This window comes from Falco peregrinus, chromosome 6, assembly GCF_023634155.1.
Source record: "Falco peregrinus isolate bFalPer1 chromosome 6, bFalPer1.pri, whole genome shotgun sequence".
Taxonomy (NCBI): domain Eukaryota; kingdom Metazoa; phylum Chordata; class Aves; order Falconiformes; family Falconidae; genus Falco; species Falco peregrinus.
The window spans coordinates 16,570,326-16,585,476 of record NC_073726.1 but is presented as its reverse complement, the minus strand read 5'-3'; the positions used below and the strand labels follow the sequence as shown (position 1 = coordinate 16,585,476).

The 15,151-nt window shown below is 39.7% G+C and overlaps 1 protein-coding gene across 5 annotated transcripts in view; it reads right to left on the bottom strand.

Moving 5' to 3' along the window:
• ATXN7L1 (ataxin 7 like 1) overlaps positions 1 to 15,151 on the bottom strand; it is a 114,586-nt gene that overhangs the window by 42,541 nt on the left and 56,894 nt on the right. The window contains exon 1 of one of the 5 annotated variants that reach the window (XM_013304097.3): positions 1,339 to 1,478. The exons of the other annotated variants lie outside the window; for them this stretch is intronic. Within the exon in view, the coding sequence (XP_013159551.2) occupies positions 1,339 to 1,378 (40 nt within the window). The 5' untranslated portion in view covers positions 1,379 to 1,478. Of the gene's footprint in view, positions 1 to 1,338; positions 1,479 to 15,151 lie in introns of those variants that run through there. 5 annotated transcript variants of the gene reach the window in all.

The window sequence follows — 15,151 nt, the reverse complement described above, 5'->3', positions numbered from 1 at the left end:
AATTACTTACATAAGCTCATTGGGGGAAAACCCTCAGTTCTCATTTAAACCAGGCACAGCTCAACTCAGAAGAATTCTTGTGAGTTTTAACATGGACAGTAAGCAAACAAACCAAGATCATTAGAAGTCCAACTTGCAAGCAAGTCCATATGAAGGTATCAGTTTTACCTGAAGACACTTAACTATGAGATATGCAACCATGAGATATGTTCTTGAGAACAAGCATGCAATAAACAACTTTCCAAGGTATCAAATGTTTGACATGTATCAGTGGTTTTTTATTTAAACCACCAGGTCAATTGGAGCATAAGTAAAACATATTAGGATGGTTATTTCCTACCAGGGCTTAGCTGGCTTTTTGTAGTGTGCTAGAACCTGGCTTCACCCATGCTTGGTGTAACATGTCATTTCAGGTGGGAAGAGTGAATAGTACATCTGTTTGTCAAGAGATGAGAGTAGCCTTTGGTCAGCCAAGAAATGATTACAGAGAGAGTAAGACTGGAAGCAAACAGGAAGAAGAGAAAACAATTTTAAGACAAGGATTTCAAAGTGGGTTATTTATAGAGTCAACACTCAATTATCCATGGTCAGATTATCTGTACCAGAGATGCAGAAACAAATCAGCTCCAGCTGGGCTCATTAGCCTAGGTGCAGCTCGGTGCAAATGTTCCTATACTTCTAGGGACAGCATGGGTCCAGAAATTATGCAACAACTTTTTTTCAGCATTAAGGCTGAAGTCCTTCTTTTAAAACCTAAAATAAGGCTCTTCAGTTGTGTCTGTATGGCATTTCCAAAGGCAAGAGCACTGGTGAAAATGGCAACTGGCTCGAGACAAGCTGCTGCCTTGCAGCGTTACCTCCGTGCTTTGGGTCCCAAGAATTTTTATTAACTCAGGCACAGTGTCAAGCCCGAGCTGGCTGCATACATTCCTGCCATGCTGCGTCAGGGCTGCGTCCTCTGCCTGGACGTCAGGGAGCCGGGGAGCTTGGTGCAGACAAGCACAAGATACTTGTGACAACGCAGGAGCCAGGCACCAGCCAGCATGGCAAACACTAATAAACCCAAATACAGCTGGGATGGCCTCCGTGCAGAGGGACTGGGCTGTGAGGTCACTTGAGATTATGTGTTACAGTTAAGTCATTTAAACCAGATATTCTAAATAAGGGAAAGCTTAAAACACAAGTGCTTTCCTAACTGTAAGGAAAACACAGCAACAGACAATACCAATCCAGCTTGAAGCTGTTTTCCTGGCCACAATGCCAAAAGTGAAACTGACAGTGAAATAAAAAGGTAGACAGGGAGGGAAATGGAAAAAAATCCAACATTGTATTTCATACCTGCCAATTGCTTCCTCTGAATCAGAATATCTGTGTTCATGCTGAAGGGCTGAAACCTTTTTCCATCTGTCAGGAGATAGCAAACTCCAGAAGAGACTTTATGCTCTTTAGACTCTTCTGGAAGTTGTCCCTCCTCATCAGACTGCTGCTGCTATAGTTGATAGAAATCCTACTGTTTAAAGATAACAAGAGATACTTCTAAATTGGAGGAGTTTGAGATTCAGTTTATTTTCTTCCAGCAATGGGAGTCACTTGACCAAAGAGGCAGGGAAAGGACAACGAAAAGGATACTGGCATGAAAAATCTCAGCTATAATCAGCTGACTCCAGCTTGATTACAGAGGAGGAACTAAACTCTCTATTTGGCAAATGGATCACAGAGCAAGTCTTTTCTAAAGCTTTTTGCTGAGTCTGCCAATTGGTAGCTAGACAGTACAGCAGATTTAACCAGCAATGGCTAACAAGTGAACCAAAACTAACCATGCCTGAACTATCACCCCTGGGATTTGCCTACTGTATCTAAATACTGAGAGAAAAAGGTTTATTTACAATGAAGAGCACAATGCGTAGCAGAGAACTGCTCAAGTAGTTTCGAGTGACAGCAAGAAATGAAGGGTCACAAAGCACAGGATGAGGCAGACATATCCCAACAGAACACCATTGTAACACTCGAGGAAATCTGCAGGTCCAAATGCTACAACCTTATTACCCCTCCTTTCTTCCTCCCTAGCCCCAAATGCTTTGATTTCCCAGGTTGCTTAAGGTCTGAAAAACAAGTAATTCAAGAAAAACAATAGTTCAAAACCAAATTTCACTGTGATAGGTATTACTTATCAGAGAACTCTAGCAGTTTTAGTTATTATTTCTCCTTACATTTCAGATTCCTAAATGGCTATTGCCTAAAAGGTGGCAGCAGTGGAAGTTAGAGGTTTATAGTCTTTCTCCACTGTTTCATCTTAGGACATGAAGTTTATTCTCAGTGTTAGTGGATAACATGTTTTGGAAGGTGTAACATTCGGCAAACAAAACCAGAAACATATCTTCTGCTGTAGAGTATTTGCAGGTCTCCTGTATGGTATTTATCTTGGAATACATACTAAATGAGGACAGCAGCACAAGCACTAGAAGGGAAAGGGCTCAATTACTGTAAACAACCAGGAGCAAAAGACTATTAAACATTCAACAAGTCAAATCAACCAAAGGTTTAGAAGTTTTCACCTCTTATCTACTGTAACAAAATTAGGTCAACACTCCCCTCCTTCCCCCGCTAAGCCCTATCAAACTAGGAAAGACCATAAATGCAAAACCACTGCACTACCTCACTGTCCTGTTGAAAGTCTCAGTTGATAGAAGGTTTGAGGAAAGACACCCAATATATTTCCCCTTCCTGGGGGCCACTGCCACAGCAAATTTCAGCCTGTAACTTCCAGGTAAATTGGCTGCCTGTCTGTCAAGCACATACAAGTGAACTGCACTTATAAACTTCCTGCTACATTACTGCTCCCCCCACCTCAAGATATCAATCCTAGCCAGGAACCTGATTAGCAACAGACCGTGAAAGACTTTCAGAGAACTTCAGAGGTGGCGCTTGCAAAAAGACAGTGAAATTTTATGTCCTGAAGGCCCCAGAGCAAAGCATGGCAGCTGGCATCAGGCCTCGTGTGTTACGGCTACGGTCGTACCACAGATCAGATACACAAATTCTATTTCTGCTCTTCCTCCCTTTCAAAACATTCCTGGCTTACCTTTGGCTTCAACCTGGTATTAATCTATGGCTGAATTACAGTGTAGGCATAGAGACCAGGCACACTGCGTAATATAAGCTTGAGTCTTTCAGTAACTGCTTCCTAGAATAGGCTGCTCTCGTCCTGCAAGTACAGCATGTATTGCTGCACCCAGATGCAGCCTCGTAGATTCAGTATATTGAAATAGGCTTACAGAATCTGCTTTTGCAAGCAACCCTGATTCATCCTGTATCAGGGATCTCTCTCTCTTTTTAATTATTTTATACCAGGTTACCAGGCACAAATCTTCCATGCCCCGCCCCCCCCCTTTGGTTAACCGTAAAATTATTAAATACTGTAGTGATATGGACTACTTTTGTATGACTTCTGTCTTCTTCATAATTACCTGTCAAAATCTGTTACACAGCGAGTTTAACACAAATTATTCTATACTGCTTTTGTATTTTAATTAAATATAAAGCAATACTGGTCAGATACCTCAGGACATTTTCATCTTCACAGAAATCAGAGCTCATTTAACAGCCAAATTTAGAGAGCTAACACATCACATACCACTGGTTTCAGGTAAATAAGTAGGTTTTCTTTTTTCCCCTGAAAACTCTGGTGTTACTTAGATTTCATAGTTATAACCATTTAAAAAATAATGTAATGGAGATACAGAACTTTCAGTTTTTCTCCTTCTAAGTTCATTAGTACAAATAGAGGGAGGCTGTAATCCATGCACACAGCAAATCGGCTGTAATTCATACTACAGCATAGCAGAGGTAAAGCAGTAATGCTGACATTAAACCTGATACTATATAGCCCTTAGAGATTGCAGGTAATCCCTCTCCCTCTTTTCCTCTGAGAGAAATCAAATATATGTAAAGAATAGTTCAGTATCATGAAAGTACTCATTTCCTTTTCATTTAAACGTACATATCTAGAACCATATCAAAGCTTCCAAAAGCAAATGCTCAACAATTGCCTTGTTCTTTATTTGAAAAGCTCTATGGAATATATATAAAAGAGTCCATAAAAAAGTTGACAGCTTCTAATTCAAGAGTCAGCAGTTTCCCATTACAGTGGCACATTGTGTTTAAACTGCTTTGCTACCACTGTCATGTTATTAATCAAATTAAAGAAACACCATGTGAATTATATAATTCTAAACTACTACCTATTACCAATGTAATCAGATGCAGTTTGCACTATTTTTTGTTTACCACATTCTCACTTGTAAAATGTATGTGGCAGAGCAAAACATAGGACATACAAACACATACCACGCATAAGGGAGAAAACATGGTAACTTCTTTGCATATATGGGTCTAGCTAACTTTCTAGTTAGATCTCGCTAATTAGTTTGTGAGCTTAGCATCTGCTCTCAAGTTAAAGATCTTTGCAGTAATTTGTGTAGTTTCTGCATATAAAAATAAAAATCACAGACTGTATTAGATTCTAAGACTGTAAGCAACACGAGCTATCCTATTTGCACAACAACATGCCAATATAGTTGGGGGGAAAAAAAATAAGTCACAGTACAGATAAGCAAGGGTCAAAGTTCTGGTTATGCTTTAAGTTCCAGTATTGGCACTTCCTGTTCTAAAATACTAAAACCAAACCTAAAGTAATGAATGACTATTCTTGCCCCCTTCATATTTGTACTTCTGATTTGCTTGCTTACGTTATTATAAACTATTAGGCCGGTTTTAAAAGGTCTTCACTCCACAGGAGGCATTGCCACAGGCAGGCAGGCCGGCCAGCGCTGCACTTAGCCTTCCTGCACCAAGCTCGGCCCAGGAGAAACCTCCCGGTGCAGGGCGGGAGCCGCAGCGGTACCCCCGGCGGTACCCCCGGCGGTACCCTCGCACCCTTCCGCCTCTCGCCTCGCCTGGGTAAGTCTCTTGCTGCCAACCACCTGCCTGCGCATTACGCAGCTATCTACAAGTGCGGGTGTTCCCCTCCAGGAACACTCGTGCCCTATAGCCTCGTGCGGCTCCTACAGCAGCTTTCTTGAGCCGCTGGTCCTCAGCGGCAACAAACCCACCCTGGGTCTGGGGCGGCCCACGCTGACGTTCACCCCCCTCCGCGCAGCGCCCTGCCCCGGTGCACGGCCCCGCAGCTCCCCCTCCCGGGCCCGCCGCCCGCCCGCGCTCCGGAAACAAGAGGCGTTACTTACTGACGCATGCTCCCGCGAGGCTCTTTTTTAAATGTTTTTTTTTTTTTTGACGTCCCTGTTCAACTCGACGAGCAGGAAAAGCTCGGGATTGGCACAGTAAATGCAAAAATTTTCATCGTGAAACCCCCGTTTCATTTATCCCTTCATTCTTCGCCTGAAAAGTTGTCAAACTCCTCAGGGAGTTTAGGCGGGCTTACAGAAAGCAAGCCCTTCGAGCAGATGACGAGCCCACCATACCACAGCTTCAGCCACTCTACAGTAAGGTTACGTGCTCCGTCTGCCTCTCTCAGAATCTAGCACTTGCTAAAATCCATGGAATAATGCATGGTAACCGGTAATTAAAAATTCAGCTTCTGAGATTCTGATTATCTTTGATTTTTACCCAGCGGTGTCCAAGCAGACCCAGAACTAAGATCCTGTTACAGTCAGCTCCTGGGTAAACACTAAACTCTTTATCACCTATTTTAATTCTTAAAAGTACTCCACACTCACACAGATTTCCAAGCTGTGGTGTCACCACCCAAAATAAAAAGCTACATCAGCAAGCTGAGCTCTGCTGCGGCACAACTCCGTGTGTTAATGCCGCCCTCAGGCAGCCGACTGCTGCGGGAAATGGTGGGTTCCCCAGTAGCTGGAAATCCTTCAGCATCACTCTCAAGATGTGGAATGCAAGTGTGTTTAAGCCTTACCCGATGCCATTACAACAAATTTGTTTCAACCGCATCTGAAAGGGCAGCCCCTCGGCTCCCCCCACAAACACGCAACATCTCTCGCAGCTGAGCAGTTGTTGGCTTGTCCACTAAAACCAGCCAAACTCAACAGTTTGCAGGACACCAGCATAGGACCCAAGTTTAAACGCAAATTTATTCTCACAGCTGTGTCCAACATGAAACATACCAACAAATATAAGCTCAAATCATAAGGTACTTACAAATGTTTTAGGATTAAATTCTGTACATTTGCACATGTGCGTGGAGCAGTGTTCCCCAGGAAATTAAGCTGGAAGATGTTCTCTAGAGTGCTACATTCCCTGGCTGTGCACCCTCCCTGACTCCGCTGGGATCCCAGTAGAGCAGGAATGGCCCCAATTTATTCCAGTTTCTTTCTTAATCACAAAATCCTCTGCCTGAGGCCTTGGAAGAAGAGAGAAAGCGGATGGGGAGTGTGAAAACATGGAACCAGCACTGTCAAAAATTAGTTACGGTAAGTAAGCTCTTCAGTGGGCACTGCGGGTCCTTCTGGCAGCAGTTTTAATAGGGTAGAAGACATGCTGACCCAACTGGACCTAAAATGGAGCCCAGAAATTTAGCCAACAGATCTTTCAAGGTACATAACCTGTTGGTTTGTGTTTTGTTTTGGTTTTTTTTGGGGGGGTGGTTGTTTTTTTTTTTTAATTTAATTTGAACATGAGGCTTGAAGTAAAAAATAAAACAGATTGTATGTTTGGGGCATAAGCACACGTATAAGCAAAATTATCCTGAGTCCCTCCCCAGGATTTCTGTCTAAGAAAGTATCCACTACAGGTATACATGCCTCACAGAAAAGGCAATCACTGAAGCAAAAAAATAATGAAACAAAATAACATACTGAAGCAGAAATAAGCAGAAGAGAAACAAGAAATAGGTACAGAAATAATAGCTAAGTAATAGCAACATGTAAATAAATAATAAGACAAATAGTTAAAAGTTTAAAACTGACTTGAAAAAAAATCCAGCAAAAATTTATGCCCATAAAAAGCTCCAGCAAAGCTGGCTAGGATGTTAGACACTGCTAATACCTATTTGTGCATCTCAGGTTCATGCCTGTGGAGTATGCTGTAACACATAATCCTGGGGATCCACAGGATTGCAAGGCTGCTGCAAAGTGAGTGCTGACTGCTGCCTCACATGAGTACGTGATAAAGGTCATTATCACGGGTCTTGAATGGCCATTAAGTCATTGTGTGGTTCTGAATGTTTAAAATATAACAAAGGGTAATGCTAAAGAAGGGTTAACTACTTAAACAAAAAAACATACCAGAACTGGGGGGTGGGGGGTGGGGGGTGTATGCATAGCAACCATGCAAACAACCTAGCAGAAGTAAATTCAAAATAATCCTTTTGCTATCTGAAAATAAAAATGCATCTCCTGAAAAGCAAAGCTAACATTAGCTTTTGTTTAAGGTACAATTAGGATATTGACCGTTTTCTCTGTCTTAATATAAGGCATCTCAAGTGATCCATCAATAGATTGCCTGAACTAAATGTTTCAGGAAGTGATAACCAACGCTTTCATTTTCAATCTAAAAAAAAGAGGAACTTATCAACAGTATCAGAAAGCTTATTTAAATAGAAGAGGACTTCACAGTTGAGATGAAGACCACAGATGAATGTGTTACTTACAGATTATATAGAACCTTATAGATTAACTTCTTGTAAATAGTTTTCTTCATACAATATGATGCTAACAGAGACAGTTTGTGCTAATGATAGACAAGTTCTGCACTCAATCATACAGAGAAAATATTGCACAGCAATTAATTATTTTCTAACTCTAGAATCTTAATACATAAGTTTTAGCTACAGAACACAATCTGGAAAAAGGTGGAGAACAAAACAAACCAACAGAAGTACAATTCATTGTAGGTAATATGGGGGGTGGGGTAGGTGGGAAGGATTTTTTTTGGTAAAGGATCACTCTCTTTGCTCATCTCACAGGCTTTAATTAAGTGACTAAGAAATAAGGAGCACCTAATAGCGATTCCTTTGTAACCTGCTTTTTTTCAGACTATGAATGTGGCTCTGGTAATAGTAGTACTACATAAAAACATCAAGGAAACTGCCTATTTATGTCTTGATATAGACATTAACTTACCTGATGTCAGCACCGAGTTAGTCTTAAAAACACCCTGATATCCTATCTTGAAAAGAAAACATCTAATTTCTGTAGTTAGTTGTGGACTGATGGATCTGGGTTTGTCCACACTGAAAAAATCAAGTGATACGCCAGCAGCACTTTATAGCAACTTTTGTGTGCTGTGCATCAGAAGAATATTCCGACAGAATTTTCAATAGGAGGTTCCAAATATAAATATTAAGTGCTTTCCTGATGGACACTGGCACTATCAGACAGCCTGCACATTTAAGCTACTTGAACCTGGGAACATTTCTTAGTACCCAGTACACGGAGACTGCCTAGTCTGGAATGTGTTCTGGGACTAAAACTTTAAAATGCAGAAACAAGAGTCCAATCTGCTGGGAGTATACATGTTTCTTGCTAAAGCTGTGTGGGCCTAAAATAGTGCCAAATTTAATTTTGTTTTCTCATACTGCTAGGTAGGTCAACATGCAGGGGTCTTTTTCCCCACCTAGAAACAAGGCTACAGCTTCAGCAATTCAGCACCAGCAAAAACAACAGAACAGACTTCAGGCAAAAAATCTAACCTGACAGAGAAACAAAATACCAGTACATATATTTGAGTAGCAGCTGTATGAAGTCTTTCTGGGTTTTCTGTAATTGCATATTAAACCCACTCTGAGCCCCAAATCAGGTTTATGTTTCAATGCCACGGATATTTCAACACCAAAGGACAGAAGAGGGGTGTCAAGAGAAGTGCAAGTCAGTGCACTGGGGAAAGCCAAAATTGTACTGGTTTTGCCTGCAGAGATAATTTCAGAAGAGTCTCTTAAAACTCCGCAGATGGCTGGGTAAAAAGTACCAACAGATATTTCATCTAAACCATATTTAGCAGGAAACAGGAGAGGGCCCCCCGATTTCTATGAATTCCAAGGATCCTGACTCAACAACTCCAACAGGTCAAGTATCTGATCCAGTTTCAGAAACGTGCTCTGTGAAGTTCTTTGTGGCCTATAAAACACCCCTGCTACTCTTAAAGCATCATAGACCTTCATAAATAAATCAAACAACTGTTGTTGTACTGAGGAAAAGTACAAAGCCTGATTAATAAGTGCTGCTTGACAGATACTCAGTTATGCTTAGGTTACCCTACAGATCAGACTGATGCCTCAGCAGTCCTGAATTTTCACAGCAGCTGCTCCAGAAAGGCCACGGCATTCTAGCTTCTTGTTTAACCTCTTGGAAATGAAAAGCAATGAACAGAGGTTTAACTGAGGAGTGCCTTAGTTCTGCACAGTTCACTCCTAAATCCATAAATTAGACTATTATTTCTAGGAAATCCTAGAAGGCCTGAGATATATCCATACCCTGGATACTCCATGTGTTTCTGCTTGCCCAATCCATGCATCTGAGATCTGCCCGTATTTCAAGCAAGGAAGCTACTCCAGTCCCTTTCACTTGATAGCAGTCAGTCCTTGCATGAGGTTTGCCCCATCCTTCCCATACAGAGATGTATGACACACATAGTTCTCTCCATTTTCATTCTTCATCCAGGTCAAGGTGGTGTTGCCCATTTAGATGTCAATACTCTTACAAGTGACATTTTAAAAACAGCTTCAAATACTGTAACAGCGTAAGAAAAGACAAGCTACCATCTGCTTTCTTAGGAAAAACATAATCTTTTCCGAAAATGCTTATTTAATGTCTAGCATTTCTAGAAATCTAGGATTTCTCTTTCTTGGTCATGATTCCTAGGGCTTCCTTACAGATAAGTTTCTCTTATTAAAAATAAAGCATTGTAACAACAAAATTAAGAACAAAATTTTGTTTCCATTTTGAGTTGAAGTTTTCTTGCTGTAAAACTTTTAACCTAAATTATCTAAGCAAGTTGAACTATCAAGAAGTGATCACACTGTACACTATTAATTCTAGCTACGTTTTGGAAAGACAATCACATAAAAACCATTCCTTGTTCTCAATTGCTTATAAATGATGGTATCAAACATTTGGGCACCTCACCAGTGCCATGGAGCTCAGCAGTAAAACCACAAGTGCAGCATCACACTTACATGCTTCTAGGACAGCTGATGAAACTAATCCAACAAGGAACAAACATTCCTTCTCCAACACTTAAATCTGCAATTCTTCAAGCAAGCTCACGGAGACAACAGATCCTTCAGTACTTCTATCATACAACTTTTTTCCACTGCTCTATTCTGAAAGCTTTTGAATATTTTTAAAGAAGTTTTACATGGTAAATGATACACAATGAGGTAATGAACGCACAAATAAAATATGCAAAAATAGTATTTCTTACGGGAGCAATGCTGCTGTACATTGTAGTGCTTTCCTTTGTCCTCATACACATATTGCTTCCTTAAGGTGTTACATGGAAAAGGTCTCAAATGTATCCTTTAATCACTTAACAGAAACGAGCAAATTTGTTGCTTGATGTGTGCAATGCTGCATACATCTTCACAAGCACCCCATTGTTAACATTTTCGCTGTGAAATTCCACAATCCTAGGTCCTAGTTGCTATCTCTTAATGACTTAAATCAACTAATTATTGTTTTATTTCAGTTAGTCTTTTACTCTCACATTAGATTTAGTGATATAGATTTAAATTAAATTCACTTAATTTTCATGTCCTGTGGGCATGCATGGTTTGACAGTACTGCAAAAATCTACTGCAAGTTGCATAGAAGTTGATTTAAACCATGAAACCAGTATTTAATTGTTTGCTGACATGTACCTCAATATTGACTTATGAAAAATAGTCCAGAGTGGATTTATCTGTACATACAAAAGTACACTCAGAAAACATTTTAAAGACACCTGCATGCATGGAAGGAATACAGGTTTTATTATGATATTTTAATTCCTGAATCACAAATCAAAGCTTTTTTTCCATTATTTGCTCTGTGACTACATGTACCACCTCAGACTTACAGAATTTTTTTCCCACATAATGGTTATTATAAAATTTTACTTTTATGATTAAAAAATACATTTTAGAAGTTTTAAACCTAAAAATGTCCTAACTTCTTTTGTTCTGATCCCCAGCCTTTGTGTCATTAAATACATTTGCTCAGATATTATACAATAAAAGCAATCCATAAGTAAAATTCATAAGGTTCTTGCGCAAACTTGTATTTAATCTGTTAGCTCTTCCCTCCTGAATTTAGTGCTGCAAAAGGCAATGTCCTGGTTACACAGTCCAGCAGTCCTCCCCATTTTTCCCCATTTAATTCTAATTTTCTATAATTTACAACTTTTACTTTAATCCTATTCAGTCAGCATATGTGGAGTTTTAGAGTTGCCTTTCTGGACTTCCTGTGTCTTTTTAACAGGGTTACTCCACACATTAAAATTTACTCCCTACCACATCTCCCTTTAGGGCTGCAAATTCCTGTTAGAGATGAGCATGCCTTTTTGGGGAAAAAACAGCACACAACCATCAATTCTTAGATACATCAACAGTCTGTAGACACCAACTACCAAAACCCCCACCCCTCAAAGCCAAACAGCATAGCCCTGAAAAATAACACTTTCAGATTAATTCAAACAGTAATTCTTTCATCTTCAAGGTCAGGTGTCCTTTTCAAAAGATACGCTTTTAAGATTGTAGTTTAGATAAGACAGGCAGAGCTGATTTAATAATTAATTGCTGCTGCTGTTGCCTCTGTAAGTGCTACTCAACCATGCACTCTCCCTGCTTTTTCCTTGCACTGTCTCTAGCATTCACTGCCACCCTGCTGGGTGAGCTTAGCTTGCTAAACCAGCTGAAAACTAACCAAAGAAAGGGGGGAAAGGTGTGTAACAACAAGAAAAAAAAATATCAAAGTAAAGAGCTTTCTCCTTTTATTCAATAGCAAGTTGAATAGTGTCACTACAGGGCAAGATGAGCAGTGGAAGCACTGCAGGTCAGGAAGAGGACCCCAAGACCGGGTAGGAAGGGTGAGATGAGAGGGGTCGGTTCTGCCACCTATGCAGCAGCATGCTATTAGTTTAATTCAGGTGCCCATTAGATGCCCAATGAACGACAACCTGGCACAGTGATAGCCAACAGAGCTGTAAAAAGGGCACTGATGACACCAACAGAGAAAACATCCTGGAGAGCTAATAACATTGTAAAGCTGCTGAAGGTTTTGCTGCTGTCAAAGCAGGTTCTTGCTTATTTTACAAGGACCGCTGCTGTCACTCGGTGATCAATCCTTGCTGGAGAAGAGCATCACTGCACCTTGTGACCTGGGGCTGCTCTCACAGCTGAGCCTCCAACCCGTACTGCCTTCTTCCAATCTACCAACGTTTACCATTGACACTCAACAGTTTATTCCCGCAAAACATCACTGACTGCTGTCCTCTTTATAACAATGTTATTTTGGGAAACAATGGCAAGCGCTGACAGTCTGGCATCAATTGTCTGATACTTAGTTGCACCACACTGGCTGGTCTTAACTAGCTGCCTTCAGTAATGGCCTTCATACAGAGGAGAGGACATGACAAATGTGGGAAGAATAAGTAACTAGTCATACAGTAATATTCTGTGAAATGTAAAGAACTGGATACAAAAGGAGAAAAACTCTTAATTCATTGTGTATCACCACAAAACAGTGTGCTTCATTTTCAAGAATAAAACACTAGAATAACTTAGAGCTGCTGAGCCTACTGGACACGCAGACCTATGCCATCAGTGACTTTTACATATCTAAGAAAAGACTATTAGAGAAGTAATACAGAGGCACAGGGAATTTTTTATAACGCTTCTATACTCAGTGCACCTTGCTAGACTTGGGACTCAATACTAGTAAGTAACATTAGTACCTTACTTGTGAGACCAATACATTTCATTCCAAAAAAAATCTAATCCTGCCACTGAAAATTCTCTAGAACTTAAACTTTACAATAAAAACATTTTGTATTTTTAATTTGCCCCAAAATTTTCAAATAAAAGATGAATTGGAAATATAAGTTGCACTGTTTATCCTCTCTCAATTAATTAAAAGAACACTTTTTTAGTTAAATTGAGAGTTTAAAAAAATAAATCCCACTACATTAAAACTAAGTTCCACGTCAAAAGAAAGTTTCACTATATTAAAACCAGTAAGTCAGCATGGAATACATAAAACTAGGTTACTGGTCAAAAGAAAAAACAGCATGAAAGACAGTGTAAGACTGCTAGGTGTGAAGATCTAAGTGTTCATTTGTACCACAAGTGAAGAGGTTATTGCATTTCTTGCCAACACTACATGAATATTCCACACATTAAGGAAAGAGATCAATTCAAGCAACAAACTTCAGGAAGCCTTTTGATAATGTAAGAATAGATGGATTGCAATCAAAGCTAAAAAGGAAACTGCTACAATATGAGAACTTTGCTGTAAGTGGCTACTCCACATTAAAAGATTAACTGCAGTGATGTTGTGTTTTTATTACTTTAGATTAATATCAACTAAGACAAAACATATTTTAATGTAGGTTATATTTTAAAATTGTGTAGTCATTTTTGCCATCAATACAATCTAATGTTTCTAGGAATGCAAGTTATTTTTATTAGGCAGCCAGCTGCAGACACTGTTGGAACTACTTAACTTTCAGAAAAACTGGGAAAATTACCATTCATATGCTTTCAAAAGCTTCCCAAACATGTGAATGGAAGCTGTGTTTGAATGGCAAAAGTCAAACAGTTTTGAAACTAAAGGAAATAAGTAGTGATTTATTTGCAATGTATCTTTTTATTCCACATAAACCTGCTTATGCTTAGTGACCAAGATCTGGTCCATGCCTACAAGAAGGTACTACTGCAATGGTGTATAATGAAATAATCTTTAAAAAATGAACCATGAGCAACTGCTTTAAAGAATTACTTTCATGCACGCAGTGTAGAGAAGGCAACAATGACTAATGGGGAGAGGCACTGTTCACCCAGCTGAGTCCCACAGTGTGGGGGAAGCACTGCATACCAAGGAATGCTTGCAGGGAAGGTAAAGCAGAGATACTCATATCGTGGTGAAAATACAAGGCAATAAAATAACTTGCTCAGCCTTTCCTCCTGTAGTATTTTTTTGTGTAATTAAAATAAGCTGCTAAATGTCAGTGTAATTATATGAAAATTCCCTTTGCTTTCACTTAGATAAAGCCAATATTGAATAACTACCTCACATATAGATGTCTATACTGTCTTCACCTAAAGACAGGTAAGCCTAGGTCTCCATGCTGTACCATGACAGCGTGTGCAAAGCCCACATGATAAAATCTTACTTTTTTGTAATAATAGATTCCCAAGATATCAGCATTCATCCCTTTTACAGAGAAATCAACACACAAAAGTTATTTTAGGCCACAGCACAGCTTCCTATACAATACTCAGCATAGCTGTCATTCTTCAACTTACACAAATTATTAATTACTACAGCTCCACCCAGCAACACTTCTTATGCATATTTCTGAATGATCTAATTAAACTTCTTGTTCTTAGTTAAAAAAGCAGAGTTTAGTTTTTGCAAATAGGTATACTTTATTTTTTAGTCAACAAAAATAGACAATGTAAGTATCTTCAAGTGATTTGAATCAGAGACTTAATACACTCAACTGCAGTCTCTAAGGTAGCATCAGCTACCTACAAAAAGTAGCACCAGCTAACATTATGGTGACCACACCTGAGTGTGCAAGGAACAGCACTAGCGCAGCAATGTGGCCACTCAACTTTATTAAATCTTAGAAAACTTAATGTAAGTTCTTGGCAAAAATTTTGCGGACTCAGAGCCCCAAAACCATTTCTCCCGAAGACCACCAGTATACATCTTGCTAACCAAGTGGATCTCAAAGAAGCCAGCTATACCTGCGCGATGTAACATGCTTGTGCTCTATCTGTGGTCCTACTTCAACTTGGAGGGTTGAATTATTTAAGAACAAACTGACCTTCCCCAAACTAACCATTAAATAGAACATTTTAAAAAAACAATTGGGACTGATCTGTGTGGTTCAGCTGAAGCTGAGCTTTAAAGTGAAGCATAATAGAAAAATGAGGATGGCAAAGCTTAACTGGTAAAACCAGCTTAGGTCAATAGTG